The sequence below is a fragment of the Equus przewalskii genome, chromosome 6, assembly GCF_037783145.1.
Source record: "Equus przewalskii isolate Varuska chromosome 6, EquPr2, whole genome shotgun sequence".
In the NCBI taxonomy this organism is placed as follows: domain Eukaryota; kingdom Metazoa; phylum Chordata; class Mammalia; order Perissodactyla; family Equidae; genus Equus; species Equus przewalskii.
In genome coordinates, this window is record NC_091836.1 from 86,091,399 (window position 1) to 86,116,884 (window position 25,486).

The 25,486-nt window shown below is 53.6% G+C and overlaps 1 protein-coding gene across 1 annotated transcript in view; it reads left to right on the forward strand.

The window, feature by feature from the left end:
* The window catches only part of OTOG (otogelin), a 94,995-nt gene extending 74,521 nt beyond the window's left edge, over window positions 1–20,474 (forward strand). The window contains exons 39-55 of the mRNA XM_070626646.1: window positions 2,265–2,448; window positions 4,734–4,954; window positions 5,198–5,336; window positions 6,717–6,911; window positions 7,123–7,335; window positions 7,927–8,031; window positions 8,220–8,327; window positions 8,705–8,806; window positions 11,404–11,502; window positions 12,573–12,613; window positions 13,682–13,757; window positions 13,880–14,058; window positions 14,845–14,949; window positions 15,105–15,224; window positions 16,419–16,464; window positions 18,701–18,780; window positions 18,914–20,474. Of these exons, the coding sequence (XP_070482747.1) occupies window positions 2,265–2,448; window positions 4,734–4,954; window positions 5,198–5,336; window positions 6,717–6,911; window positions 7,123–7,335; window positions 7,927–8,031; window positions 8,220–8,327; window positions 8,705–8,806; window positions 11,404–11,502; window positions 12,573–12,613; window positions 13,682–13,757; window positions 13,880–14,058; window positions 14,845–14,949; window positions 15,105–15,224; window positions 16,419–16,464; window positions 18,701–18,780; window positions 18,914–19,114 (2,214 nt within the window). The 3' untranslated portion in view covers window positions 19,115–20,474. The remainder of the gene's footprint in view (window positions 1–2,264; window positions 2,449–4,733; window positions 4,955–5,197; window positions 5,337–6,716; window positions 6,912–7,122; window positions 7,336–7,926; window positions 8,032–8,219; window positions 8,328–8,704; window positions 8,807–11,403; window positions 11,503–12,572; window positions 12,614–13,681; window positions 13,758–13,879; window positions 14,059–14,844; window positions 14,950–15,104; window positions 15,225–16,418; window positions 16,465–18,700; window positions 18,781–18,913) is intronic.
* The last annotated feature ends 5,012 nt before the right edge of the window (window positions 20,475–25,486 follow it).

Here is a 25,486-nt window from a genome sequence, read left to right on the forward strand (position 1 = left end):
GGTTATGATATGCCTGGTAATTCATTTCTCTTATGGGGATTCCAATTACATGTATATTAGGCCACTTGAAGTTGTTCCACACTTATGTTCTGTTCATCATTTTTTTCCAGTCTTTTTTCCTTTCCGTGTTTAATTTTGGATAGCATCTGTTGCTCTGTATTTAAGTTTATTAGTATTTTCACCTACAGTGTCTAATCATCTGTTAATCCCATCCAGTGTATTTTTTATCTCAGACATTGATTGTATTTTTCATCTCTAGAAGTTTGATTTGGGTCTTTTTTAATCTTCCACATCTCACCTTAACATTCTTATGTTTTCCTCTACTTTCTTGAACATATAGAATATAGTTTTAATAGTTATTTTTGTGTCCTTGTCTACTAATTCTATTAAATGTGTCAATGTGGATTGATTTTCCCCATCGTTGTGGGTTGTATTTTCCTGCTTCTTTGCATGCCTGACAGTTTTTTTCATTGGATTCCAGACATTGTGGGTTTTGTCTTGTTGGATGCTGGATACTCGTTTCTCTTCTTTTTAGAAATATTCTTGAGCTTCGTAACAGTTGTACTGCTTGGAAACAGTTGATCCTTTTGAGGCTTGCTTTTAAGCCCATTGGGTGGAGCCAGAGTAGCCTTTTCTCTAAGTGTGATTTTATTCTTTCTTCTGAGGAATAATTCCTCAGTACTGAAGCCGCCTTCTGCATCCTCGGCTTATTCCCTATGAATTAGGGGTTTTTTCCTCTCTAGCTGGCAGTAGCTGTAGCTGTTCCCACCTGGGGTAAGCGCTGAGGACTTTGTCTGCTTGCATCAGGTGGGTCTTTCCCTGGCCGCAAGGAGTTTTCTCATCTGCATACACTGTTCAGTATTCTCTCTTCTCCCTCCCTCCCTGTCCCCAGCTGTCTTCTCTCTCTGTGTCTCTCACTCACTCTCCGCAGCTCTCTCCTTTTCAGTGCTCTTGCCCTGAAAAGTCGAGCTCTCTTGGCCTCTGTCAACTCCCGACGCTAGTCTCACGACCTTGGGGAGACCACTGGGCTCTCCTGGGTTCCTCCTTCCTGCCCCGTGGCCTGGGCACCTTCTCTAAGCAGTGAGCTTGGCAGTCATAAGGCTCACCGCGTTTGTTTCCCTTCTTGAGAATCGCTCTCCTGCACAGCCGCCTGTTCAGTGTCTGAAAGCTGTTGTTCCATCGATTTTGTGAGGGTTTTTGGTTGTTTAAGGCAAGAGGGTAAATCCAGTCCTTGTCACTCCATCTTGCTCAGAAGCCAAAGTCCAAGTCGTTAGTTTTGAAACTTTTGTCCCTGGTCCTTACTTGGACCCAGAGTCCTGCGAACACAGGTGAGGACCTCTGGGCTTCAGATACGATTATTCACTCCCAGAGCTGGGAGCGCGCCCCAGGGTCATCAGCCCAAGCCCCTGTCTGCACAGCTAGGAAGGCTCAGGCCCTGAGAGAGCCCAGAACTTCCCCAAGGTCAAAGTTTTCTGACTGCTGGGCTGAGGCGCCCTCTACTTCAACACAGTGGGTCATGGGCTGGATAATTTGCCAAATGCTTAGTAAAACAGTGATTCTTGGAGGAGGGGTAAAGTCATTAGAAATATTTTAACACCCTAATCTTTTCATCTCCAATTTCTAAAAAGTAAAACTAATAATCCATAATACATCCAAATTTAACCTTGTCAACATGGCAGCTGAGGTTGTAGCTTTGAATTTAAAGTGTTTGAGAGACTTGGAGTATGTTGCGTATTTAACAAACAGTGATTGAACCCCGGTTTGTGTCGGGCCCAAAGGCAGATGCGGGGGACCCAAAGGTGAAGGAGACATAGTTTCTGCCCGTAAGAAACTCACAGTCCACCGGGGCCTCGATGAGGGAACAGACAGATTCTGTCTTCATGGCCAGTGCAGAGATGGGGAGACCTCAGAGAAGGGGCGCCCAACCCAGAGGCTGAGGGTTTAGGGAGAACATCCCAGAAGAAATGATCTGAGCAGAATGAGGAAAGAGTAGAATGATGAGGAAGCTCAGGATCAGCGTTTATTTGGGCAAAGAGATGCAGCCTGCCTCCAGCTGTTGCATTTCTTGTTTCATTGTTTTGTGCTCCTAAAAATGTTCTCAGAATTCTCCCGTGCCACCTTGGGCTGTGTCTTGGCTGCATGTGCCTGAAACAGAGCCTGGCACATAGCAGGTGCTTAATAAATGTCTGTTGAATAAATGCATGGATGGAATGGACAGACAGACAGACAAGCTATGCTCACATTGAACACCTCCCCCCTACAAGGTGACTGTGGACTCTCAGGCTGTGTGGCCCCCAGTGAGCAGATACGGGTTCCGAATTGAGGACACAGGCCACATGTACGTGATCCAGACGCCATCACACATCCAGATCCAGTGGCTCCACAGTTCGGGACTCATGATCCTGGAGGCCAGCAAAGCCAGCGAGGCCCGGGGCCGTGGCCTGTGCGGTGAGGTGGGACCCAGCTGGGGGAGGGGGCTGCTTCCTGGGTCCATCTCTGCCCCCAGACACAGGGCACCCTGGACCAGGGAAAGCTGAGACAGAGCACCAGGCCAGAGGTGGGACCAGGGGGGCTGCCAGGGCTGAGAACTAATGTCCTGCATTCTGGGGCTGAAGCTGCAGCAGGGAGATGGCACAGGGCTCTGTCCTCAGCCTCTTGTCACTTCAGCCGACATTGTCTGTCAGCTCCCCTGATAACTCCCTAATACCAGATAATCCTTCCCGTCCGCAAATGCCTGGGCACTTCACAAAGCACTTCCACGCTCTGATCTCATTTGTTCTAGGTTATCCAGACAACAGTCCTGACTGTTGGCCATTGAAATAAAGAAGAAAGGAGGCTCAGAGAGGTTAAGTGGTTTGCCTAAGGTCACACAGCAGAGCTGCCACAACACATAGAACTAATGCTCTTCAGACCACAGTATGATTGCAGAGAGCATACCTTAAGGGACTAGATGTATTTTGACAAGAAAAAGGGGTACGGGAGGAGTCTAAGTGTAGACTACTGCTCCTTGCAGAGACAGAAGGATGTGAGCCCCATGGGGCACTCCATGACAGACTGCCATGATGATGGTGATGGATGACATAGGATACACACATACATACTTGCATGCCCTCTGTTCATAAATCTGCACCCATTTCATTCACTGACTCTCACGCCCCTGTATTCAAAATGCCCCCTACTCATGGACTAACACATGTAAGCCTGCTCCATGCTCATTCTTTCATTTGCGCAAACATTTACCATGTACCAGTCACTGGGGGCAGAACAGTACGCAAAACAAACAAAAATCCCTGTTTTACGAAACTCCCATTCTTACTGACACAAACAAGTCTCCTTACACACACACACACACCCCCAATCACCACCACCTCTGCCATCCGTTTCTCGCCATTTCTTCCTCTACTGTTTGTGCCTGAGGAGGAGGGCTGTGGTCAGCAGTAATCCTGCGGGCTACTTCCTCCCTAGGATGCGTTTGTGACACCCTTCAGTGACTCCATGCCAAGACCAAAAATGTGATCATTCGGATCGTTGATAAAATCTAAGGGTTTTGTATTAAGTCGTGCTTTATATTCACAAAACCGGTGGCTGGGGTTGTCAGAGCAAAGTCAGCTAGTTTATATCTCTGTTTTATCCAAAGTAACACTTGGTTTCCTGGGCACCCTGCTAGGCAACCTGGGGGACACTAGGAGGGGGAGATCTAAAGGAGATAAGTCCTTGCACTCAGAGCTGGAGGCTTTTGTGAAAGACAGACCTGTAAACCAAACCTTGTACACAGAGTTGGGAAGGCCATGGACGGGTGCATCTGAGGGGCCCTGGAAGGGAGGACTTCTGTGGAAGTGTTTCAATCAAGGGCAGGCAAGTGTGTGTGTCTACAGCCTGGAGTGAGAGGTGAGGCTGGGAGTTCAGATCATGTTAGAAGCTGTGACAGATAAACTTCAGTCCTACCCCCAGCTCAGTGCCTTAATAACAATAGTTTATTCCCAGATGGAGAGTGATGCCTCAGAGACCTGGATTCCTTCCGTCTTGTGGCTCTGCCATTTTCAGCACGAGCTTCCAACTCCACAGGAGGGAAAAGAGTTGGGGAGTTTTTATGGACCGGGCCTGGAAGTGGTGCCCATCACCTTCATGCACATTCCAGTGGCTGGGACTCAGTCACATGGTCTCACCCGGCCACAGGGAGCCTGGGAAAATAGCCTGGCTGACTTCCCAGGAGGAGGAAGAAACAGGGGTGATAATTAACTAGCAGTCTCTGCTAACGCAGGTTTTCTGGGGTAACTTTTTATTTTGATAGAATGTCAAACTGAGAAGTTGCAAAAATAGTATAAAGAACTCCCATGTACCTTTTACCGAGATTTACTGATTGTTCACATTTTGCCCCATTTGCGTGTCTCTCTCTCTCTATATATATACATTTATATATATGCATTTTTGTATGCATATGCAATATTTATATATATATATATATGCATTTTTTCTGGACCACTTGAAAGTAAGTTCGAGACATTGTATCCCTTTATCCCTAAGTACTTTGGTGTGTATTTCCTAAGAACAAAGACATTTTCTTACACGGCAGGTTTCTTAGCTTCTTTCTGCCACATTTTCCTCATCTATAAAATGGGGATAATAGTAATACCAGCCTCAAAGAATTGTTGTGAGGAATATGCAGAGTGACAGCTGGGGACCTGGGAGTGGTGGTGATTGTTATGGCTATGGGGATCATTCTGCCCTTTCAGGTATCTGTGATGGGGACGCAGCCAATGACCTCACCCTGCAGGATGGTTCTGTGGTGAGTGGAGCTGAGGATCCTGCTCCGTTTCTGGACAGCTGGCAGGTGCCCAGCTCCCTGACCTCAGTGGGCCAGACACGCTTCCGCCCAGACAGCTGTGCCACGGCCGACTGCTCGCCCTGCTTGCGCATGGTGTCCAACCGCACCTTCAGCGCCTGCCACCGCTTTGTATGTGTCAACTGGGTCTGCCATGGGGGGACCCCTGGGCTGGGAATGGCAGGGACCTGCCAGCACAGGGACCAATGCCTGGTGCAGGGAGGCGTCAGTCTGGGTGAGCTCCCGGAGGTGTTGAGCTTGGGACCAGATTGGGAGCCCGCAGAGGCTTGGTGTCCCCTGGGCAGGGCTGGGAGGGGCTGGGCCCTGGAATGTGGGGCAGCCGGGTAGGCAACACTGCCTGCTGCGTGTGCCCAGGTACCCCCAGAGTCGTTCTGTGACCTGTGGATCCGGGACACCAAGTACGTGCAGCAGCCCTGCGTGGCACTGACTGTGTACGTGGCCATGTGCCACAAGTTCCACGTGTGCATCAAGTGGCGGCGCTCCGACTACTGCCGTGAGTTGAGGTGGGGGCTTGGGAGGGTCTCCTCTGTGGTTTCTGTTGCTTCCACCCCCTGTCAGAGTGAGAAGAGGCTCACAGACCTAAGTCCAAGACTGGGCTTTCCCAGGTTTAATTATTCATTCATTTATATTAATTAATAAATTTAGAAATATCTTATAAATTAACAAATTTATTTTTATTATAATTTATATTGATATGTCAAATAAATCTCACTTATTTATTATTTAATTGCTCTGAGTCTCCTTGCCTCATCTGTACGATGGGACAGTAATAATAGCTCCCGCTAGGGTTGTTTGAAGATGATATGAAATGATGCGTATGGAAGACCTCGCACGCGCCCATCATATGGTTACCATCCAGCGTATATTAGTTCCTTTCTCTTCGTTTTTGGTCATCTTTCTCTTCTTTCGGCTTCTCCCCTCCTTCCTCGAGGAAGGAAGTGAGACCCACCTCGTCTCCACCCCCAGCAGGGTTCATTAGTGGAGTGGGCAGGGATGGACCGGCCCAGCAGTTTGAGTTATAAATGTGAACATGTCCAGAAAGGCTGGAAACGGCTCCCGGAAAGACCACACCTATAGTAAGACGGATAAAAGAGGAAAAGAGCAAATCATCTACAGCAGTGTTTTTCAAACTGTGGGTCCCAACTCAGTGGGTCTGAAATCAGTTTTGGGGGTCAGCACCAGCATTAGAAATGCAATAGAGTAGAATAGAAAATGCTAGTGTGTACTGTACCTAGAACGATTAAGTTTTATTTCGTGATAAAGGTTTTTGTTTCAATGTAGCAGTGATTCTCAGTCCTAGCTACCCTTTGAAATCACCCAGGGAACTTCAAGAAGTGCTAATGCTCAGGCCCCGCAATCAGAGAGTCGGACGCCGTGGGTCTGGGCTGGGGTCCCGGCAGTGGTTTTTCAAAAGCTCCCAAGTGATTCTTTTGAAGCAGGTTTGTGGACCACTGTTCCACATGCACGTGTGTGTTGAACTACAATGTAAAATCTAGTTTTTACAGTCAAGAAAGTTTGAAAACACTGATCTAGAGCATGGGGTTGGCAACCGTTTTCTGTAAAGGGCCAGATCGTAAATATCTGAGGCTTTTCTGGCCCTGTGGTCTCTGTCACAACTACTCAACTCTGCCCCTGTAGTACAATGGGTAAATGAATGGGCGTGGCTGTGTTTTAATAAGTCTTTATTTGCAAAAACAGGCTGCAGGCCGGATTTGGGCTGTGGGCTGTGCTTTGTTGACTCCTGACCTAGAGAAAGGAGGCAATGACACCAAACCCCTCTGCATTGTCCACTGAGGCACGGATGATGCTCTGAGCCCACTCCTCACCCTGCCTGGGGTCTGAGCTAGGCCTGGTGCCCGCTGTGCCCCTGCAGCCTTCCTGTGCTCCAGTGACTCCACATACCAGGCATGTGTGGCAGCCTGCGAGCCCCCCAAGACGTGCCAGGATGGGATGCTGGGCCCACTGGACCCGGAGCAGTGCCAGGTGCTGGGAGAGGGCTGCGTCTGCTCTGAGGGCACCATCTTGCACCGGCGCCACTCAGCGCTCTGCATCCCTGAGGAGAAATGTGGTAGGTTCCTCCCCTCCCGGGGTGGGGCCCTCCAAAGCTGGCCTCCCCCTAGGGTCTCCTTCACCCTCCTGCTGCCCATGGCTGGGGTCCATCTCTGTCCCTCCAGGTCTGCTTTAGGGGTAGTCAGCATCCCAGGGAGGGTCTAGCCTGGGACAGTCTGGGTCTCCCTACCATCCTCAGTCCCCTGTGCCCCGCCATGCCCCCACTGCAGCCTGCACCGACAGCACGGGGGTGCCGCGGGCCCTAGGGGAGACATGGAACAGCTCCCTCAGTGGATGCTGCCAGCACCGGTGCCAAGCCCCAGACACCATCGTCCCAGTGGACCTGGAGTGCCCAGGTCCCCGCCCCGAGAGCTGCCCGCGGTTCGGGGAGGTGGCCTTGCTCCTGCCCACCGAGGATCCCTGCTGCCTGGGGGCTGTTTGTGGTGAGTCCCACCCTTCGCTTCCCTGGACCTCACCCATGAGACGGATAAAGGCTCCTGCTCGACCTACTGACCTTGATGGATAGGACAAGGCCTGGGGCGGTGGAAGTGTCTGTGGGACTGCCTTAGGGGGAGTGGCGAACCCCACCTGGGAGGCAGCCGCTGCGCCTTCTGAGTCAGTGTGTGGTAGGGCGTCAAGGCGCGGGCTCTGGGGCTAGGCGGCCTGGTAGATTCCTCCTCCACCTCCCAGAAGTCTTGTGGCCTCGGCAGGTCACTTAACATCCTCTGTGCCTCAGTGGATTCTCCTGTAACACGAGGCTGGTCATAGTACCCACCTTCTGGGTTATTGTGAGAATTACAGAAGTCAGAACTGATGGGGAACGGCAGCTGGCACATGGTCCATCTTGATGAATGCTAACTCTTTTTGCTCTTCTGTCCCAATCCTGGACCCTCTGTGTGACCTCGGGAGGCCCCTTCCAGAAACGTGGGTCCTGGGGGAGTAACAGGGACCAGGTGTCCAGGGTGTCTGGGCAGTGCTGGAGGCTGGGGGGAGTCCCGGCCTCCAAGTGACAGGTCCTGTGGCCTCCGGGCCAGTGTGTAACCAGACCCTGTGTGAAGGCCTCGCCCCCACCTGCCGCCCAGGCCACCGGCTCCTCACCCACTTCCAGGAGGACTCCTGCTGCCCCAGCTACAGCTGCGGTGAGAGGTCCTGGGCGGGAAAGGGGCGTACCCACCACCTGGGGGTGGGGGAGCCCTGCAGCTAGGATAGGGGGCAGGGACAGCTCTGGGGACTGGGTTCTGGCTGGAGATTAAAGCAGAGCTGGGGTGGGGGCCCAGATGTGGCCAGGCAGGATCTGCTCCCAACCTAACTTCTGTCTTTTCCCTAGAGTGTGACCCAGACCTGTGTGAGGCCGAGCTAGTCCCCAGCTGCCGCCAGGACCAGACCCTGATTGCGGGCCGCCTGGGGGACTCGTGCTGCACCTCCTACTTCTGTGGTGGGTGGACATGCCGTCCAGTGTCAGCATGCACGCCTGGACCACAGCCCCCCTCCTCCTCACTACTGCTTCCTCGGGTGGCTGGGAGGAAAGAGTGGGGTTCTTCGGGATGGGTGGGCACAGGGAGAAGTCCAGAAAGTGGTGTGGGAGGGAGAGAAGGCGGATCCCCCTGTAGATTACTGAGCGTGGGGATGTGGTGCTGGTTTAGTGCAAGACTTTCGGTGAACGTGAGGGAGAACTTCCAGATTCTGACTCCAGGACAGGTCACATAAGATGTGAAACGGTGCCGTTAGTCTACCTCATGTCACAACGGGGTTTTTGAGTGCCCCCCGTGAAGGGGACTGCCTGTGACAGTGGTGGCCCCTCTCCCCGCTCAGCCTGTGGCGACTGCCCAGACCCGATCCCCGAGTGTCAGGAAGGAGAGGCGCTCACGGTGGACAGGAACACCACGGAGCTCTGCTGCCCTCTCTACCAGTGTGGTGAGTGCTGGCTGGACGTGGGGCCGTGGCCAGAAGGGGCTCCAGGGGCCCTTTTATGTGTCACTGGGCCCCTTCACAAAGTCCTCCCCCAGGACCAATGGGAATGGGACAGAGGGTAACAGGGAGCGCCCAAGGGGTGTGCTCCGAAGCGTGGAGCAGCCATGGGGGGAGGCCCCACCCGAGGAAGCTGGGCCAGGCCATGGGAGGTGGATGGGGGTCCAGGCTATGACACAGATGGCTCTGAGGCTTCACGAAGACGCTCCCTGCCTCTTCCATGGAGGTCCTCAAGGGCCAGGAGAGGCCTAGGCTGAGGGACACATGCTTAGGCCACTCCAGTCCCCCAGCGTGGATCCTCAGTCCTTCTCTGCCTGACTCAAGCGCCCTGCTTCAGGGTCCGTTTCACCACTGTTACCACAGAGCCCGCTCCTGGAGGCTGCTCCTGGAGACCCTGTGTTTTGAAGCCTCTGAAGCTCTTTTATTTTGTGATGATAAATAAGAGTGGGCCCTTTCTGATATTTTTACAGGACATGGTACTGTGTGTTTGATGTACATACCATGTGCTGTGTACATAGTACCTTTGTGTAGTGTGTACTGTGTACATGGAACCTTAGTAGTACGTATTAAGAATAGTACAGCCAGCATTACGGACTTTAAGCAAACCTAATGGGTGAAAGTTAACAAAATGGTTAAATTTAATTTAATTCACAGACACTGCTTTGCACACTGACTGTAGGAAAAACGTGGGGTGGACCTCACTTGCACAGAGCAGTGTAGGTGAGGGGCCAGGACGCCCCACGGACAGCCCTGACTGGTTCAATGTCAAGAACCACCTTTGAAGCAATGGAGACTCCCGTGGAGAGTCCCCCAAGACCAGGCCACACCTGGCCAGTCGGCTCCACCCGGAGTCTCAGAGGCCACTGGGCACAAGTGTTCACAGAGCTGATCTGAGCAGAGCGTCAGTGTCCTTCTCCTCTCTTTTCTCCTCTTCCTGCTTCTCTCTTCACTCTCCTCCTCAGCCTCCCTCTCTTGTTCACGTGCCTCCCGTGTTTCTCAGGAGGTCGTCTGGTATTGTGGACTGAGGACAGGCTTCGTCAGTCAGTCATGGCTTGAGTCCCAGTTCTGCCATTTCTATCCGTGTGGCCTGGGCAAGGTGCTAACCCTCCGAGCCAAGGGTCCTCATTTGTAAAATGGCCGTAGTAGTATGTGCCTCGAGGGGCTGTTGTGAAGGGGGAAGGTTAGAGATGGCACGTGTGAGGTACCTAATGGTCCTTGGCATACGGTAGGTGCTCAGTGAATGGAGGCTGTTGATATTATTACCTTCGGTCTTCATTGTGCTTTTACTACAAGGGCACTGTCCATCCCTGGTAGAAAGTACAAAGTCCAGGTGAATACAAGAAAAAGAAAATACTGCCTTCCCCCTGCCAGACACTCCGCTGTCAACGCTTTAGTCCACATCCTTCCAGATATTCTCTATGCCTTTGTATATGTGTGTTTACCAAAAAGAGGTCGTACTGTACACGCTCTTTTTTAGCTGGGAAAACATGATCTTTACCTTTCCATGTTAATAAATTTTCAAGTTATGTCATACCCAGTCCATGATTCCTCTGGCTTCTCCAATCCAGGACCCAATCCAGGGCCACACATTAACATTATATCTCTTAAATATCTTTTCATCTAGCACAGGTCTCTTTTTCTGTGTGACACGAAATTGTAGAGTTTGGGCTGTAGTCCTGCAGAAGGTCTCGCCCTCTGGATTTATCCAGTTGCTTCCTCTTGGTACTGTTTACCTTGTTCCTCGGCGCTTTGTGCTTCCTGTAAACTGGAATTTCGATCTAAGTCTTGGTGGATTCAAGTTAAAAGTTTTTGGCTAGACAGAACACGGGCTGCAAAGTACATCACATCGGGCGACACCGACTGCGTGGCTGAGCCACTGTGAGTGCTGTTGACCTTGGCCATGGATCAGGGTGGTGACTGTCAGATCCCTTCATCTTACGTTTTCGTTTTTCCTCTTTCAGCCAGAAAGTAACCTATTACTTTGACGCTATATGAATGTCCTTCTCCCCCTCCACCTCCTAATTGTTTGAAACACCGGTTGATAGTCCTCACCTGTGCCAATAATGTTGCTAGTAGTCAGTCACATAAGTCTCACAGTCTTTCATCTTCACCTCCCCTCCCCACCACAAAGTTGTGCCCAGAGATTGCCTCCCTCCTCGCCTTGGTCTCTCAGTAGATGAGAATGGCCGAGGAAGCCTAAGTCAGGAGGGGGCTGCCTGGACACTAGTAGGAAGGGAAGTGTGAGCCCGAGCGGAGCATTGGCTGAAGCCACAGGCTGGCGTGGGCTACAAGGGGATGGCTTCCACAGGGTGGGAGGACTCGTGTCCTCCCCTAGAGGGAAACCTTCCCTGTCGGCATAGTTCTACGGGGAGACTGCAGGAGCCCGGCCTTCTCTGGACTCCAGCCCTGGAGGGTGTCTGAGGACACTGGGGGGACCTAAGGAGGAGCCGGAGGCACCCCTTCTTAGCTGATGTTGCATTGCTGAGGATTCATGCTCCGAGGCATCTGTGACAAACGTGTCCCCCACCTCCCCTCCCACGCAGTGTGTGAGAGCTTCCGCTGCCCCCACGTGCAGTGTGGCATGGGTACAGCCCTGGTGGAGGTGTGGAGCCCAGACCGCTGCTGCCCCTACAAATCCTGTGGTAGGTCCCTGGGCGGGGACACCCTCCCCACATGTGGGGACCCAGGGCCCGTGTGAGGAGGGAGGACCCGAGGCCCCCCACTGTCCACGTGCCTCAGATTCTGTCCCTCCAGAGTCACCAGAGGGAAGCCGCCCAGATTGCCCTCCTGCCCCCTGCACCGAATCTCTGAGTGCCCAGCATTCCTACATCTTTTTCTCCTCAGGATAAAAAAAAGGCAAAAAGCAAGTTCTTTGTTCCAGAAAAGTTTTCCATCTTAAAAAGCTTTATTTCAACTGCCTGATAGTAAACATAATTTTTATTAAAATCCACCGCAAATCCTTTTGGGAAGCAGGTGGGAGTGTCAGGGATCAGTAATGAACATCAGAACTTTATATAAAAGTGCTACTTAAAAAAGAGTTGAGAAACTCTATTTTGCTTCTGGATCTTTTGCTTGTCCTTTTCCAGGCCTAGAATGTAAACCTCACGAGGGCAGAGATTCTAGTCTGTTTCATTCATTGTGTTGTCCCCAGAGCACAGAGCATTGAGCAGGCACTTGCAGGAGTGAGTGACCCAGAGGGTGTTTCCCGGCCCCTCTGACCTTGCTCTCTCCTCACCCTGAAGCTAGAGCTGGTGTGTCCCTTCAGTTTGCTGCTGGTGCCTCATAGCTTAGAGCTGGACCTGCCCACAGGCAAAGGCTCGGAGCAGTAAAACTGAGCTTGGCAGAAGATATATTTGAGAGATGCAGATGGTCAGAATTCCCTCACTCCTTTGCCGTGTTCCTTCCTGGAGAGGCTCCACGTCAGTTCTAGAATGGGCTCTGGAGCACGGGGAGGGATGAAGCCCCGATGACTAAAGGGAACTTGTGATTGGTCCGTGTGCCTGTTTATCCTCACTCCATGCCCGGTGTGCGGCTTGGCCTTAGGACCCATCACTGCGCTACCTGACCAATGCAAGGGGAGCTGCAGCCCCATGCAAGGATAGAGCGAGGCTGGAGGAGGGGCTATGCCTGCAGTGAGGGGTCTGGGAGGCTCAGGGGGACCTCTGCCTGGACATCTCTGGTGAGGTGGGTCCTGGCCCCTCCTGTTTTTCAGAGTGTGACTGCGACACAATCCCGGTGCCTCGGTGCCACCTGGTATGGAGACCCTGGCCCTCCCTACTCTCCCTGGTCTGCCTCCCCCTTTCCTCTCCTCTCTATCCACCCCTTCCCCTGGAGGCCCTATTCCTTCAATCGATGCAAAGAGCCTTTGATTGCAAGTCAGCATTGTTGTCCCAAGCTCTGCTTTCTGGGAGCGGTGGGCATGATCGTGCTTCAGAGTTGTGGTGAGGATTAAGTACCATGATGATGATGATTATGACAAGGATGATGATAAAGATGCTGGTTATGATGGTGGTGGTGGTGGTGGTGGTGATGGTGGAGATGGTGAGGATGATGATGATAGTGATCCTGTAGTGATGATGGTGAGGATGATGCTGCTGCTGGTGATGGTGGAGATGGTGAGGACAGTGATGATGGTGATGACAATACTCATGGCAGTAGCTAATGTTTATTGAGAGCTAACTACATGCCAGGAACTTTCCTATTATCCTACTAATTCTCGTGACAACCCAGTGAGGTTAATTCTGTAATTTTCTCAATTGTACAAACAAGGAAACTTAAGGTTAAGGTCATGTAGCTAGTAAATCATAGAGCCAGGATTGGGATCCAGGAAATCTGACCCCAGAGACTATGCCATTAACCACCAGGCTGCACGACCACTGAGGGAAGTGAAAATACTTTAAGAAATGTAAAGTTATGTTTAAAGTTATGTTTTTTACATAGTTTTCTGGATTCCATGTATTCCCCCCACCCCAGCACACGTTTCCTCTCACTTTGTCCCCTGTCCCATCCTCTTCTCCCCTCAGCTGGTGAAGGAGGAAGGGAAATAGTATGAGCCACGCAGTGGTCCTTTGTTGATGAAGCCAGTGGGTGCTTGGGATGACAGGAGAGGCCTGAGGCCCCGGAGAGGACGCTGGGAGTGCTCCTCAGCCGGGAGGCTCGGGAGCCACGTGGCACTTCTCCCTCGGAGGGAGGGTGCCAGGGGTCCCTAGGCCTACAGCTGCCAGGAGGTGACTGACAGAGAGGGGCCCAGGTGGCAGACTGCTCCCTGGGGCGGGCTGGGCCTCCCCACCCCAGGGTGCTGAATGCCTCTGCCCCACTCAGTGGGAGAAGTCCCAGCTGGACGAGGAGTTCATGCAGAGCATGGAGAACGTGTGTGGCTGCGCCAAATATGAGTGTGGTGAGTGGAGAAGAGAGGGCCCTGGGGAAGGGCTGGAATGGGTGAGCCACAGGGCCCGGCTGGGCCCGGGTGGGAGGGTGCCGGGCTCTCGGTGACTCTTGCCACCCTGCATGCCCATCCAGTGAAGGCCCCCGTGTGTCTGAGCCGTGAGCTGGGGGTGATGCAGCCAGGCCAGACGGTGGTGGAGCTCTCAGCAGATGGCGTGTGCCACACCTCCCGCTGCACCGACGTGCTCGACCCTCTTACCAGTTTCTACCAGATCAACACCACCTCCGTGCTGTGTGACGTCCGCTGCGAGGCGGTAGGGTGCGGTGCGGTGTGGGAGCATGGGGGGTCAGGAGGATTGGCCTGGGAACCCAGGTGCCCCAGGAATCGGGGTGGTGGGTGCCCTTGGAACTTGCCCCAAGCTCTCTAGACAAGTCTGGAGAGTGGGCGTCAGGCCGGACCTCAGAGACCTCTGTGGAAAGTGCTGAGAAGGGGGCTGGGATGGGCTGGGCTGGGAGAGGCCAGGAGGGAAGGTGGGCATCGACAGAGACAGCACACGTTGTTAAGCACCTGCTCGTGCCTGGCACCTTCCCGGTCCTCGTGGTCGGTGTGTTTGTGGTGCCACCATTGTCGAGCACTTCTACATGCCCAGTACGCACGACAGTGACTGGCTTCTAGTAAGGGCTAAATAAATATTAGTTGGATAAAAGGAGTTAGAATTATTCCCATTTTTCAGATGAGAAAACTGAGGTTTAGGGAGGTCCAGTTGTTTGTCACAAGTCCCACAGGAACTGGAACTCAAACCGAGGCCTATCTGGAACCAAAACCAGCGCCGTTGATCGCCAGCAATGCTGTCTCTGAAAGGGGTGGAAATGCTCTTTGTCTCCCGGGGCCGGGCCCAGGAACTGCAGTACAGGACGGTTAGGGCAGACACAAGGGCGACCTTCCTGCCTGAGACAGAGGAGGCTGAGAGCCCCTGCCCGAGCATCTGCAGGGGGCCCTGCTCTGGGCTCTGGGCTCAGCGGCAAGCACACAGTGGGGAGGCAGGAGGGTAGGGGTGGGCGTGTGGCTGAGGCCCACCCGGTCCTGCCCCGCCCTGCAGAACCAGGAGTATGAGCACCCACGGGACCTGGCGGCCTGCTGCGGCTCCTGCAGGAATGTGTCCTGCCTCTTCACTTTCCCCAACGGCACCACCTCCCTGTTCTTGGTATGCAGCCCCCGTCTGCCCACCCGGGAAGGTGCCCCAGAGCTGGGTCCAGACGGGGCCCTGGGCCACACCGGTCTTCAGAGCTGTGCCCTGCCAGTTCACTCAGGCCATCCATCTGGCCGCAAGTCCTCATGGCCCACCTCTGTGCCCTCCAGCCCGGGGCGTCGTGGATCTCAGACTGCGCCCGCCACCACTGCAGCAGCACTCCCCTGGGCGTTGTGCTGGTCCGCTCGCCCATCAGCTGCCCACCACTCAACGAGACCGAGTGTGCCAAGGTCAGTGCCAGCCCCTTCCGTGCTGCGTGACCTGAGGCCAGGGGCACCAACTGTCTTGCTCATGGGGGTGTTGCAGGGGAGGGAGGGGAGGTCCTGTGTGTAGGGGTGTAGGAGGCGGGTTCCCTAGAGCCTGTACCTGCTCCCCACCCCAACGCCACCTCTCTCCATGCATTTTTGCTCTGACCGCATCACAGCCCACATCCTCACACATCACACAACCACAAGCAGGTGCACGCAGACATCCACTGTCACATGTTCTAGGCACATTCACATACACACCAACACAGGTAGTCGGCTACTCACACGTACCACACGTTGCACAGGGCCCTTAACACCTCAGCACGCGAGTGTGCACACCACACACCGTCACACACCAAGGCACTCTTGCACACACACCGCACAGACACGCAGTTCGAGCATGGACAGCTGTCACTTGGGCACAACTCAAGGAAAAGGATTTCCTGGAGGGTTCGGGGTTGTTGTTGAATTATTAAAGCTCCTGAGATTAATATTGGACATTTAAAGATTTCTGATCTTATCTAGAAAACATATACACACACCCAATCATACTTTCATACACACACTCATGCGAAAAATCACACAAGTGCACACACATGCTCAATCACACACATGCACTGAGACACGCACACACACAGTGACTTACAGTGAACTGTCACATGCTTTGTTTTATCCATGTCACAAGAGAGGAGGAGGGCGATTGGGGTAATTGTCCCCATTTTAGGGATGGAAACACTAAGCCCAGAGGGAAGGGGCAGCTTATCCAGGGCTGAGACAGAGCCCAGGCCACTGACCAAGTGGGTCCACCCCTGCACCACTGCCCTCCTCTGTGCCAGGGAGCCCCGATGGAGGAGGGGCCATGAGGGGAGCTGCCACTGGAGAGACAGGGCCTCACACCATCTTCGTTCACCCAGCCTCCGGCCGCACTGTGGGCCATGGGCAGCCTTAGTGCCAGTGTCCCAACCAGTGACATTAGCCCCATGCCTCTCCCATGGTCAGCCCAGGGGCCCCTTCTCCTGCTGGTCAGGGCCTGATGGCCGGCAGGGCCTGGAGCTCCTGCCCTGGGGCATCACGGGAGGAAAAGAGTCAAGGCTCTGGGACTCTTTGCCTCTTGCTGGGACGGTGGCTCCTGGCCTGGGGTGGGGTCTCCCTCTACCTCCCCTGTTCTCCCTCTAGGTTGGGGGCTCAGTGGTACCTTCCTTGGAAGGATGCTGCAGGACATGTGAGTGAGCATGGTGGGGCGCAGGGGTGAGGGGCTCTGGTGGGGGGACAGGGTGTCGGGGCTGGGTTCAGAGAGACAGGTTCCTTGCCTGGCACCTCTGGTGGTAGCTCTTCAGGGGTGAGTAAATGAAGGAATGACACATCCCCCCAACGCTCATGTCCCTGTCCCACCACCAGGCCTCTGCTTCCTGTTGGAGGCAAGGGACCCTGGGTCCAGGAGGTCAGACACTCTGCCTCCTCCTGACCCTGCCAAGACCCCCAGCCCAGATGCCCCCCAGGTGAATTCCCCCATGTGGTCAGGAGCCCTGTCTTGGAGGTGCCTCCTGGGTGGGATTCAGGCCTGCAGGGTCCCTGACTGACCTTGAGTGAGAGCTCTGTGGCTCTGTCCTCGCACACGGGCCCTGGAGCCTGCAGCCACCAACCACACGTGCATGCACATCCCAACAGCCTTAGGACTTTTGCCCACACTCCTCCCCTCCCCCAGGGCCCTCAGAGCCTAACTTGGAGGGCGGTAGGATTTGGGACCCTTTTATGCCCCCATGACATGCTCTAAGAAAGCTGCTCACTGCCTCTTTGGCTGATCCCTGACCCACAGCTCATGTTCCCTGAATGTCCCGTGTGCTCCCTTATGACCTGTGACGCATGTCCCTCTCCCCAGGTTCCCCGGGGACCCTGTTTCCTGTGGTCCCCGTTAGCCCCGCCTCTCCTCCTCGGGTTAGTGTCCACTGCAGCCCAGGTACTCCTCTCGGAAGCCCACGGGGCTGGAGGCGGGCAGCCGCATGGCTATTTCCAACAATGTCCCCTCTGCTAGGTGGCCCTGCGCTCTGGTGGTGGGGGAGGGGAGGGCAGTGCCCCTGCTCCCTGCCTCTGGTGAAGGCTGTTGGGCCAACAGTGCACGCTGGGTGGCGAGCTGCATCCCCTGGGCTTTCATGGGAATGCTTCAGCGGTGCCCGCTCACCTGGTGCCCACCAACGCCCAATGCCACCACAGCTTTGCTCCTGCTGGTCACTCAGCTGGTCTCAGTCCAGCACCCAAAGGGCCAAGGCCAGGACAACCTCACTTCTCCTGCTTCCTGGGAGCAGAGAGGGAGGAAAGAGTATCAGGAGTCCTCCAGCCGGTGTGGCAGGAAATCTATTGTGGTGAGGCCCAGAGGCCAGAAGAAAGGATTCCACCCCATTTCCGGCGGGCACCCTGGGCTCACAGAGCGAGTCCATGCATCCGGCAAATATTTATTGAGCACCAGTATGCCAGGCCCTGTTCTAGGCACAGTGGACACAGCATAAATGAGACCTCGTGGAGCTGACGTTGTAGTGGGAGAGACTGTAAAATATATAATAGGATGGATGCATCTGGTTTCACGGAGCCTGAAACTTAGGGGGCATCATTAAGAAAAAGAACACAAACTTACAAATCCAAATTGAGGTGTGGAAGTGATTATTTAGTTAGAATGAGAAAAGAATTCACAAGAATTTGTGGAAGGATCCCATGCAAAAGAAAGCCCTAGAGCTTATGTCCCACGGGCATCATTGTAAGTGTGTCTCTGACTGGATGGCGACAGTGCCTTAGATAGAAACAAGGCCCGGGAGGGTCAGGGAGGGAGGACTGGATGCGGGAGGACGTTGCAGTTTCAAGAAGGGGATCAGGAAAGGCCTCGGTGAGGAGATATTTGAGCAGGTGAGGGTGTGAACGAGCCACACGATTGGTTGTCTGTAGGGGGCGTGGTCCAGGCAGAGGAAGTTCATCAGTTTCCACCCCTGTGATGTTGTGTGAGGTGGGTGACTCCCTGGCCCCATCTGATGGATAAGAAAACTGAGGGAGCCTACTGTCTGCAAGCTTCGTGCTAGGGACTGGGGTTTCCATTCCTTCAGGAAATCGCAGAATCTTAACGCTAGAAGCCCTGTCAGAGTAGAAAAGCTGAAGCTCAGAGAGGGGGGAGGACATGCTCAGGGGCTGGGGCTGGGGTGGGGACGCAGCCTGCTTTGTCCCCAAATCCTCTTCACTGGCCCAGAGGCCCTGAGGCCAGCCGGGCCTCCTCCTCTGTCTCCCCTGCTTCCCTGCCTGCTCCTCCTCCCAGGGCGCTGAGTGACAGGCTTTCCCTGGTGGGGAGGCGCTCTAATGCAGGGCCACTTAGGCTGGTAGCGGGCTCTCCAGCAGATACTCACTGCCCCAGTGTGGCCTGTCCTGCTGCCCCGGAGTGCCTCTTAGCCGCGGCTGCCTCACCCACCCTGTCCCCCCAGGTAAAGAGGACGGGCGCTCCTGCAAGAAGGTGACCATCCGCATGACCATTCGCAAGAATGAATGCAGGAGCAACACCCCCGTACGTGGCACCCACATTGCAGGAAGGGGGGCAGCACCCACCTGGCAGTGGGGAGGGGCAGCCAAGGATGAGGATGGAGGGGATTTTGGGGGTGGGAGCTACACAGTGGCCTCACTGGCCTGCCTGTCTCCAGGTGAACCTGGTGTCCTGCGATGGGCGGTGCCCATCCGCCAGCATCTACAACTACAACATCAACGCCTACGCTCGCTTCTGCAAGTGCTGCCGCGAGGTCGGCCTGCAGCGGCGCTCCGTGCAGCTCTTCTGCGCCACCAACGCCACCTGGGTGCCCTACACGGTGCAGGAGCCCACCGACTGTGCCTGCCAGTGGTCCTGAGGCCTGGCAGCTGGGGCTGGCTGGACCACTTCTGTCTGCATCCGGCTGGCCCAGGGGCCCAGGATGGGGTTGGGGGAGGCACTAAAGGTGTGGAGAGCTGTCCGTGCTGAGCATGGAATGGCGAGCAGAGGCACAGAGAGTGACGGAAACAGGTCACACCTACCCATCCTGGCTCCCTCTGTGGGTTCCCCCTTCTCCACACATGGGAAAGTGCCCCAGCTGAGGGCTCGAGGAACTCAGCTCCGCCCCTGGCTCGAGGTCTGGAATGGGCCTAGATGAGGGGCGGTAGCCCCTGCACATCTATGACTGGCTGAACTGTTTGTGGGAGGGGGTGAGGGTTTTCCTGAGAAGCTGGAACCAGAGCTGGACCCAACACCAAGTGCAGGGCCACGACGTGGTGGCCCATTCTCTTTCTTGGCCCTTTTGACCATGGGAGAACCACAGACACAGTGAAAGGAAAGGGGGCTTTAATTGCAACACGCAGGCCTGTGTATAGCCACCCAGAAGCAAAGGCGGTGTTCCCAGGCCCAGGTCCTCTCACGGACATCTGTGAGGAAGGCACAGAGACTGGGGAGTGGGCTTGGTGACCTTCACGTCCCCTGTAGCAGCAAGAGGGATGCCCTGGTATTGTGTTATTGACGTTGTAATTCAGGAAAGGATTTAGAAGAGCAGGCCCATGGCTACTCTGTACCCACCCTCACCCCCCACCCCCTTCCTCCCACGTGGGCTGGCTCTCCTGAGGTGGTGATGGGAGGGAATGACCTCCTCAGAGAGGGTCCAGCACAGCTCATCTCAATGTTGGTGAACAGCCCACCCATCCAAGGCCCTAGGTGGTTTAATGGTACCTTGAGCCTGCAAGGGCAGCTCCTGGCTTTGCATTGTGCCTTTCCTCCAAGGAGACAGCAGAGCTGGTCTCTGGAGAGGCCCAAGTGTGAGTTTTGTGGCTCAGCCAATCCCCGGCTCTCTGCTTCATGGGACTGTTTAGCAGGAGAGTGTCTGCCGGTGGAAAATGCAGGCCCTGTACGTGTGCATCCTGTCTCTGAGCATTTGTCAGAGCCTGTCTCGGAACCAGAGTGTCCTTCCTAAAGCCAGGGCTAGGGCTCCCTCCACACCCCACTCTGCGCCCGTCCCCCTATGCCACTTTGTGTTGATGGGTCCAAAGGGCGTGAACATGATGTTGTTCAGGTCCCACCACTGCCTTACATGTCTGGAGATGTGTAGCTGCCCTAGTGCCCCTAGGGCTGGGGTTTGGGGTCTGTGCCAGGATGGTCCCCAGCTGTTCTGGCAGCCTCTTTGTTCCTGTATCTATATTCTGTTTATATATCCAATAAACCACGGGAAGACATCAGCCGTCTGAGCATCTCTGAGGGTTTCAGCTTTTCTTTGAATCTGAAGTAGTTTCAGCTGTGAAGAGAAGACCCTATTTTATGGCCCTGGGGGGTCACCCTGACTTCTCCTGTCCCACCTGTGCCCAGCACTGTGCCCCCCTCAGAGCAGGCCCTCAGTGGGTGTCTCCTGGTTGGAACTGAACTGATAGGAGACTGGCTTCTAGGGGAAGGGGTGAGAAGAAGGAAGAGGACATTGGGAGGTGGGCAGCTGGCACCCAGGTAGGGGGCCTGAATTGTGGTCCCAGCTCTGTGGGGCCAGGGACAGATAGATGCCTCTCACCCAGCATGTGGACGGGACAGGCCCTAAGTGTAGGTTCCATGTTGGCCTCTCAACGTTTCTGTATTTATTTCCCTGTGGTTCTCTCAGAGAGCTCAGTAAGTTTTTGCAGCCACTGTTGACTCTTCTAGATTTAGGGGGAATCCAGGGATTGGGTTCTTAGTGACCTTTCAACTTTAAAGGACCATTGGTACATCTAAGGGACAACTGGGAGAATGCTTTTCTGGGTTGTCCCATGTGGGGAGGAGGAGGCGAGGGGAGGTCTGAGGGAGAACCCACCAACAAGAGGGGGAAACTCCCAGGGCCTGAGTCAGTGATGCAAGGTGCAAGGGTGCAAGGGGTCCACCCTGCCTGGAAGCATGGAGCATCCCCTTCGAAGCTAACACTTGGAAGGCTTGGTTTTTACTTCACAAGTAAGTGTCTCCCCTCATGGTATATCTGTCTGCTAACATGAAACCTGAGACTTTTCCTAATGAAAAGAAAGCATTATAGCCTCTTAAAAAGCACACTTCCAAATAAGCAATGGATCAAAGAAGAAATTAGAGTGGTTTATTAGGCAATATTTTGATCCATGTGATTATAAAATAATGACACATTAAACTTGTGAGATGCAGCTAAAGCAGTACTTAGAGGGACATTTATAGCCTTAAAAATTCATACTTCATAATTTGCCATCATTTTAGCCAGAGACTTGGTGGGACAGGGCTTCCACACTTCTCTACCATTGATGATCAAAGGCTTGTAATCAGTGATTTTCTCAGAACAACACACTCCCTAAGTCACATATCAGTAGCTTTCAGAAAGAGTTTCAAACTCTGAGCTCAACAGAACATGACTTTAAACATACCTTGAAAGAGAACTGATTTAAAATACTGATTCTATTATACAACATGATGTTTAGGTGAGACATGTGATTCTTTAGTCATTGCTGGAATCCCAGTGTTCCTGACTGTTCATCCCTCACCTCACCACTGTGCCCATCTCTTTACATTTGTATACAAGCTGGCAGCTTTTGAACAGGGCCATGCTAGTTAGCTGCTGTGTAAACAGCACCAGGTCAGGCCAGCCAGCCTTGGCCTAAATGTCTTTCTGCAGCCTCGGTTTGGAAGGGTGGGCTCAGGCTTTCAGATATCTGTTCTTCATGCCCTCTCTGTCACTGGTGACCCGGCTGTGCTGACTTGGCCCTCCTTGGCTCTAGTTGGCAACAGTTCCCAGGCTGCTTGCTCTACCCCCACCATATACTCACAGGTGGCCGTAGCTTTTGATGATCACTCCCCATCACCAGAATTGTGGTGTTCCCGGCTTTTTTTTTCCCCTGAGGAAGTTTCGCCCTGAGCTAACATCCTTGCCAATCTTCCTCTATGTTTTAGTATGTGGCCGCCAGCACAGCATGGATGCTTATAGAGCAGTATAGATCCACGCCCAGGAACCAGACCTGCACTGCCAAAGCAGAGTGTGCTGAACTTAACCACTAGGCCACTGGACCTGGCCCGTTCCTGGCTCTTCATCCCTCACCTCACCCTCGCTCCCACCCAGGCACACCCCTGCCTGCCTCCTGGAAGCCAACCTCCCACTCCAACCCTTTGGCCAAAACTTTCAGTCCTGTTCCTCCAGCTCCCTCCTAGGAAACCAGCAGTTCTAGGCTGAGACACTTTAGTGAAAGATTAACAGGAAGCACATCACCAACCAGCATGATACCCCGCTCTGCACTGTGGAGAAGACAAGACTGTGAGGATTTTAAACCTTAATCAGTGTTGCCCAGTTGCTTTCAAAAAGCCAGTACCAGCTGATATGAGTGTTCATTGATACAATTTGGAAATGTTGATTTACATTAAAAATACATATACCCTTTGACTAAGCCATCCTATTTCTAGGCAGCTGTGGTAGGCTAAACAATGGCCCTCCAAATACGTCCACATATTAGTGCCAGGAATCTTTGAATATGTACCTTACGTGGTAAAAGGGACTTTGCAGCTGTGATGAAGGATCTTGAGGTGGGAAATGAGCCTGGATTATCCAGGTGGGCCCAGTGCAATCACCAGAGTCCTTATAAGAGGAAGGCTGGAGGATCAGAATCAGAGACAGGGGATGTGACAACAGAAGCTGAGGTTAGAGTGATGCACTTTGAAGTTGAAGGAAGGGGCCACTGGCCAAGGAACGCAGGCAGCCTCTAGAAGCTGGAAAAGGCAAGGACTGAAGCTCCCCTAGACCCTCCAGAGGAGCACAGGCCTTCCAGCCCCTTGATTTTAACCCCGTGAAACCGATTTGAGACTTCTGACCTCCAGAACTCTAAGAGAATAAATTTGTGTTGCTTTAAGCCACTAAGTCTAAGTAATTTGTTACAGCAGCAGGCGGAAACTAATACAGCATTTAAAGAAATAATTCCTCCAAAGAGGCATGTGCCAGGACATTTACTGCAGCATTGTGTTAAGTTTGAAAAAATTGGTAACAACTTTAAATGCCTATCAATAGGGAATGGTTAAATAGCCTGGTACAGCCACACCACAGAATACCACACAGCCCTTTTGTATACCGACATGGCAGACTCTCCAGGATACATTAAATGAAGAAAGGAAATTGTGGGCCATTTCCCACAGAGTGAGCAACCTCCTTTATGCACCTATGTGGACACACACATGCACACACACCCCTATATCCCTCTCCTTCCCTTGAAGCATTTTCTGGACCAAGGAGGGCCCTTCTTGGCTGTTTGGGCCCCTGGTTCAACAGCAGTGCTGATCCTGGAACAGACTTTTTGGTTCTGAGGGTCCCTGTCACTGTGTACAAGAGGATGAAGTGACCATCCCAGAAAAGATGCAGGATCAAGGGGTATCTGGAGTATCTCCCCCATCCCTGTTTCTCCCCCACTCTCTGCACCTGAAAAAGAGCTTGAGAGAACCCCAGAGGCCACTCCCCAGGCAGGTAAGAAACCAGAAGCCCAGGACCCAGCCGCTCACAGAGCTGGTGGCGGAGCTGCGAGCTGCGCCTGCCCAGCCTGCAGCCTCCTGTGACGTATTTGCAAACACGAGGGGTTTTGAGCCCCAGAACCATCCCATTTTCCCTGCTTCAGGCTCAGGTTCCCACCCCGATTTTCTGGGCTTAATCCTCTTCCTGTGGAAATCAATAAGGACATTGTGATGGAATGATTCACGTTCAAGGTCAGGCCGGAGCAAATTGGAGGCGACATGCTGATTTTACTGCCCTCACTAAGAGGAGAGCCAATCCTGCCCACAGACCCTTAACCCTTTCCTCGCCGCTCCTGTCCAGCCATGTCAGCACCTGCCCCACTTCAGCCCCCTCACCAGGCGGAGGTCCCCAGGGCCTGTTCACCCACACGTGGCCCTGCCTTTGACATCTCCCCAATGCTCTGACCACACAGGCCTTGGAGCCTCACACACTTGTCATGGTGGTTTGAAGAGGGCAGATGGCAATCACGGCACCAAACCAAACAACTTCAAGTTGAAGGTCAAAGGCTACTTGTGTAAGTTCCTTAGCCACATCCTGCCCCAGGAAATCTCTCTCCCCAAGCACAAGCAGAGCGTTTCCCCCTTCCAACCCTCTTTTCGGGGTTCCAGGCCCCCTCTTCCCTGCTTTCCTGGGTTGTCCCACATGGAGAGATGGAGGAGAAGGGGGACCAAATTGCCCCCCTTTTTTTTATGCACAGCAAGTCAGATCTTTTCTGTGGCTCAATCATGACAGAAGTTGATTTCTCCCTCCCATAAAAAAAAAAAAAGAAACCAAAACATATATTCCTGAGTAGCTGAAACTTTGCAGCCAAAACAATTCAGAGACCTCGATCCTCCATCTTGGGGGTCTACCATCTTTAGCACAAGCCTTCCAAAGGCGCCCTGTTCATCTGCTTCAAGCCAGCCCCGGTTGATGTGCAGGGAGCACATGCTGGAGGTTTGGGGGAGCAGCCTGAAAGTGGCTTGCTCTCTTCCACTCGCATGCCACTGGCCAGAACTCATGCACATGGCCACACCTAACTGCAAGGTAGTCTGGGAAATGTAGTCCAGCTGTGTGCCCAGGAGGAAGAGGAGACGGTTCTGGTGGACAGTGTCTTCTCAATGAGGGAGTGGAGATAGTGCGGACAGCTCTGAGGAGTTTGACTGAGAAGGACAGAAGAGAGATAGGGCATGAGGTCAAGGGAAAGTTTATTTGTGGAAGCTGTGACTCGACTATGTATCCTGGAAGGAGCCAGTGGAGGGAGAAGAAGGGTTTTGCTGGGAGAGAGATCAAGGGTCTCGGAGGCACCGTGACTGGCAGGAGGAGAGACAGTGACGATAAAGGCACCTCTGGCTGGATAGACCCTGTCCTGAATCTTTATTGGTCTCTGTGTCCCCAGTGTGGAACACAGGGCACTGAAAAATGAGTATGAACATGACTTTAAACATGAAACCGTTGAGACCAGGCAGCAAGAGGTTAAAGGGTACAGGGGCGGGCAGAGCCGGGAGCCAGGTGCCCCCAGTAGACTGCGGTGGTGCCAGTTAATCCCCTGCAGCAGGCAGGAGGCCTGCACAGCTGTCTCTCCCGAGCTGGAGCTGTGCCCCCGCCCAGCCCTTTGCCCAGCGGCCCTGGCAGCCCTGGGACGGGGGGAGACATAGGTGGGCATCGTGTGGGTAACTGGTCCAGCCCCTGCGCCCCTTGGAGAGCTCCTTCTCTGCAGCTGAGCCATTCTGTAGGCTTGCTACACAGGCCCCACCTGCC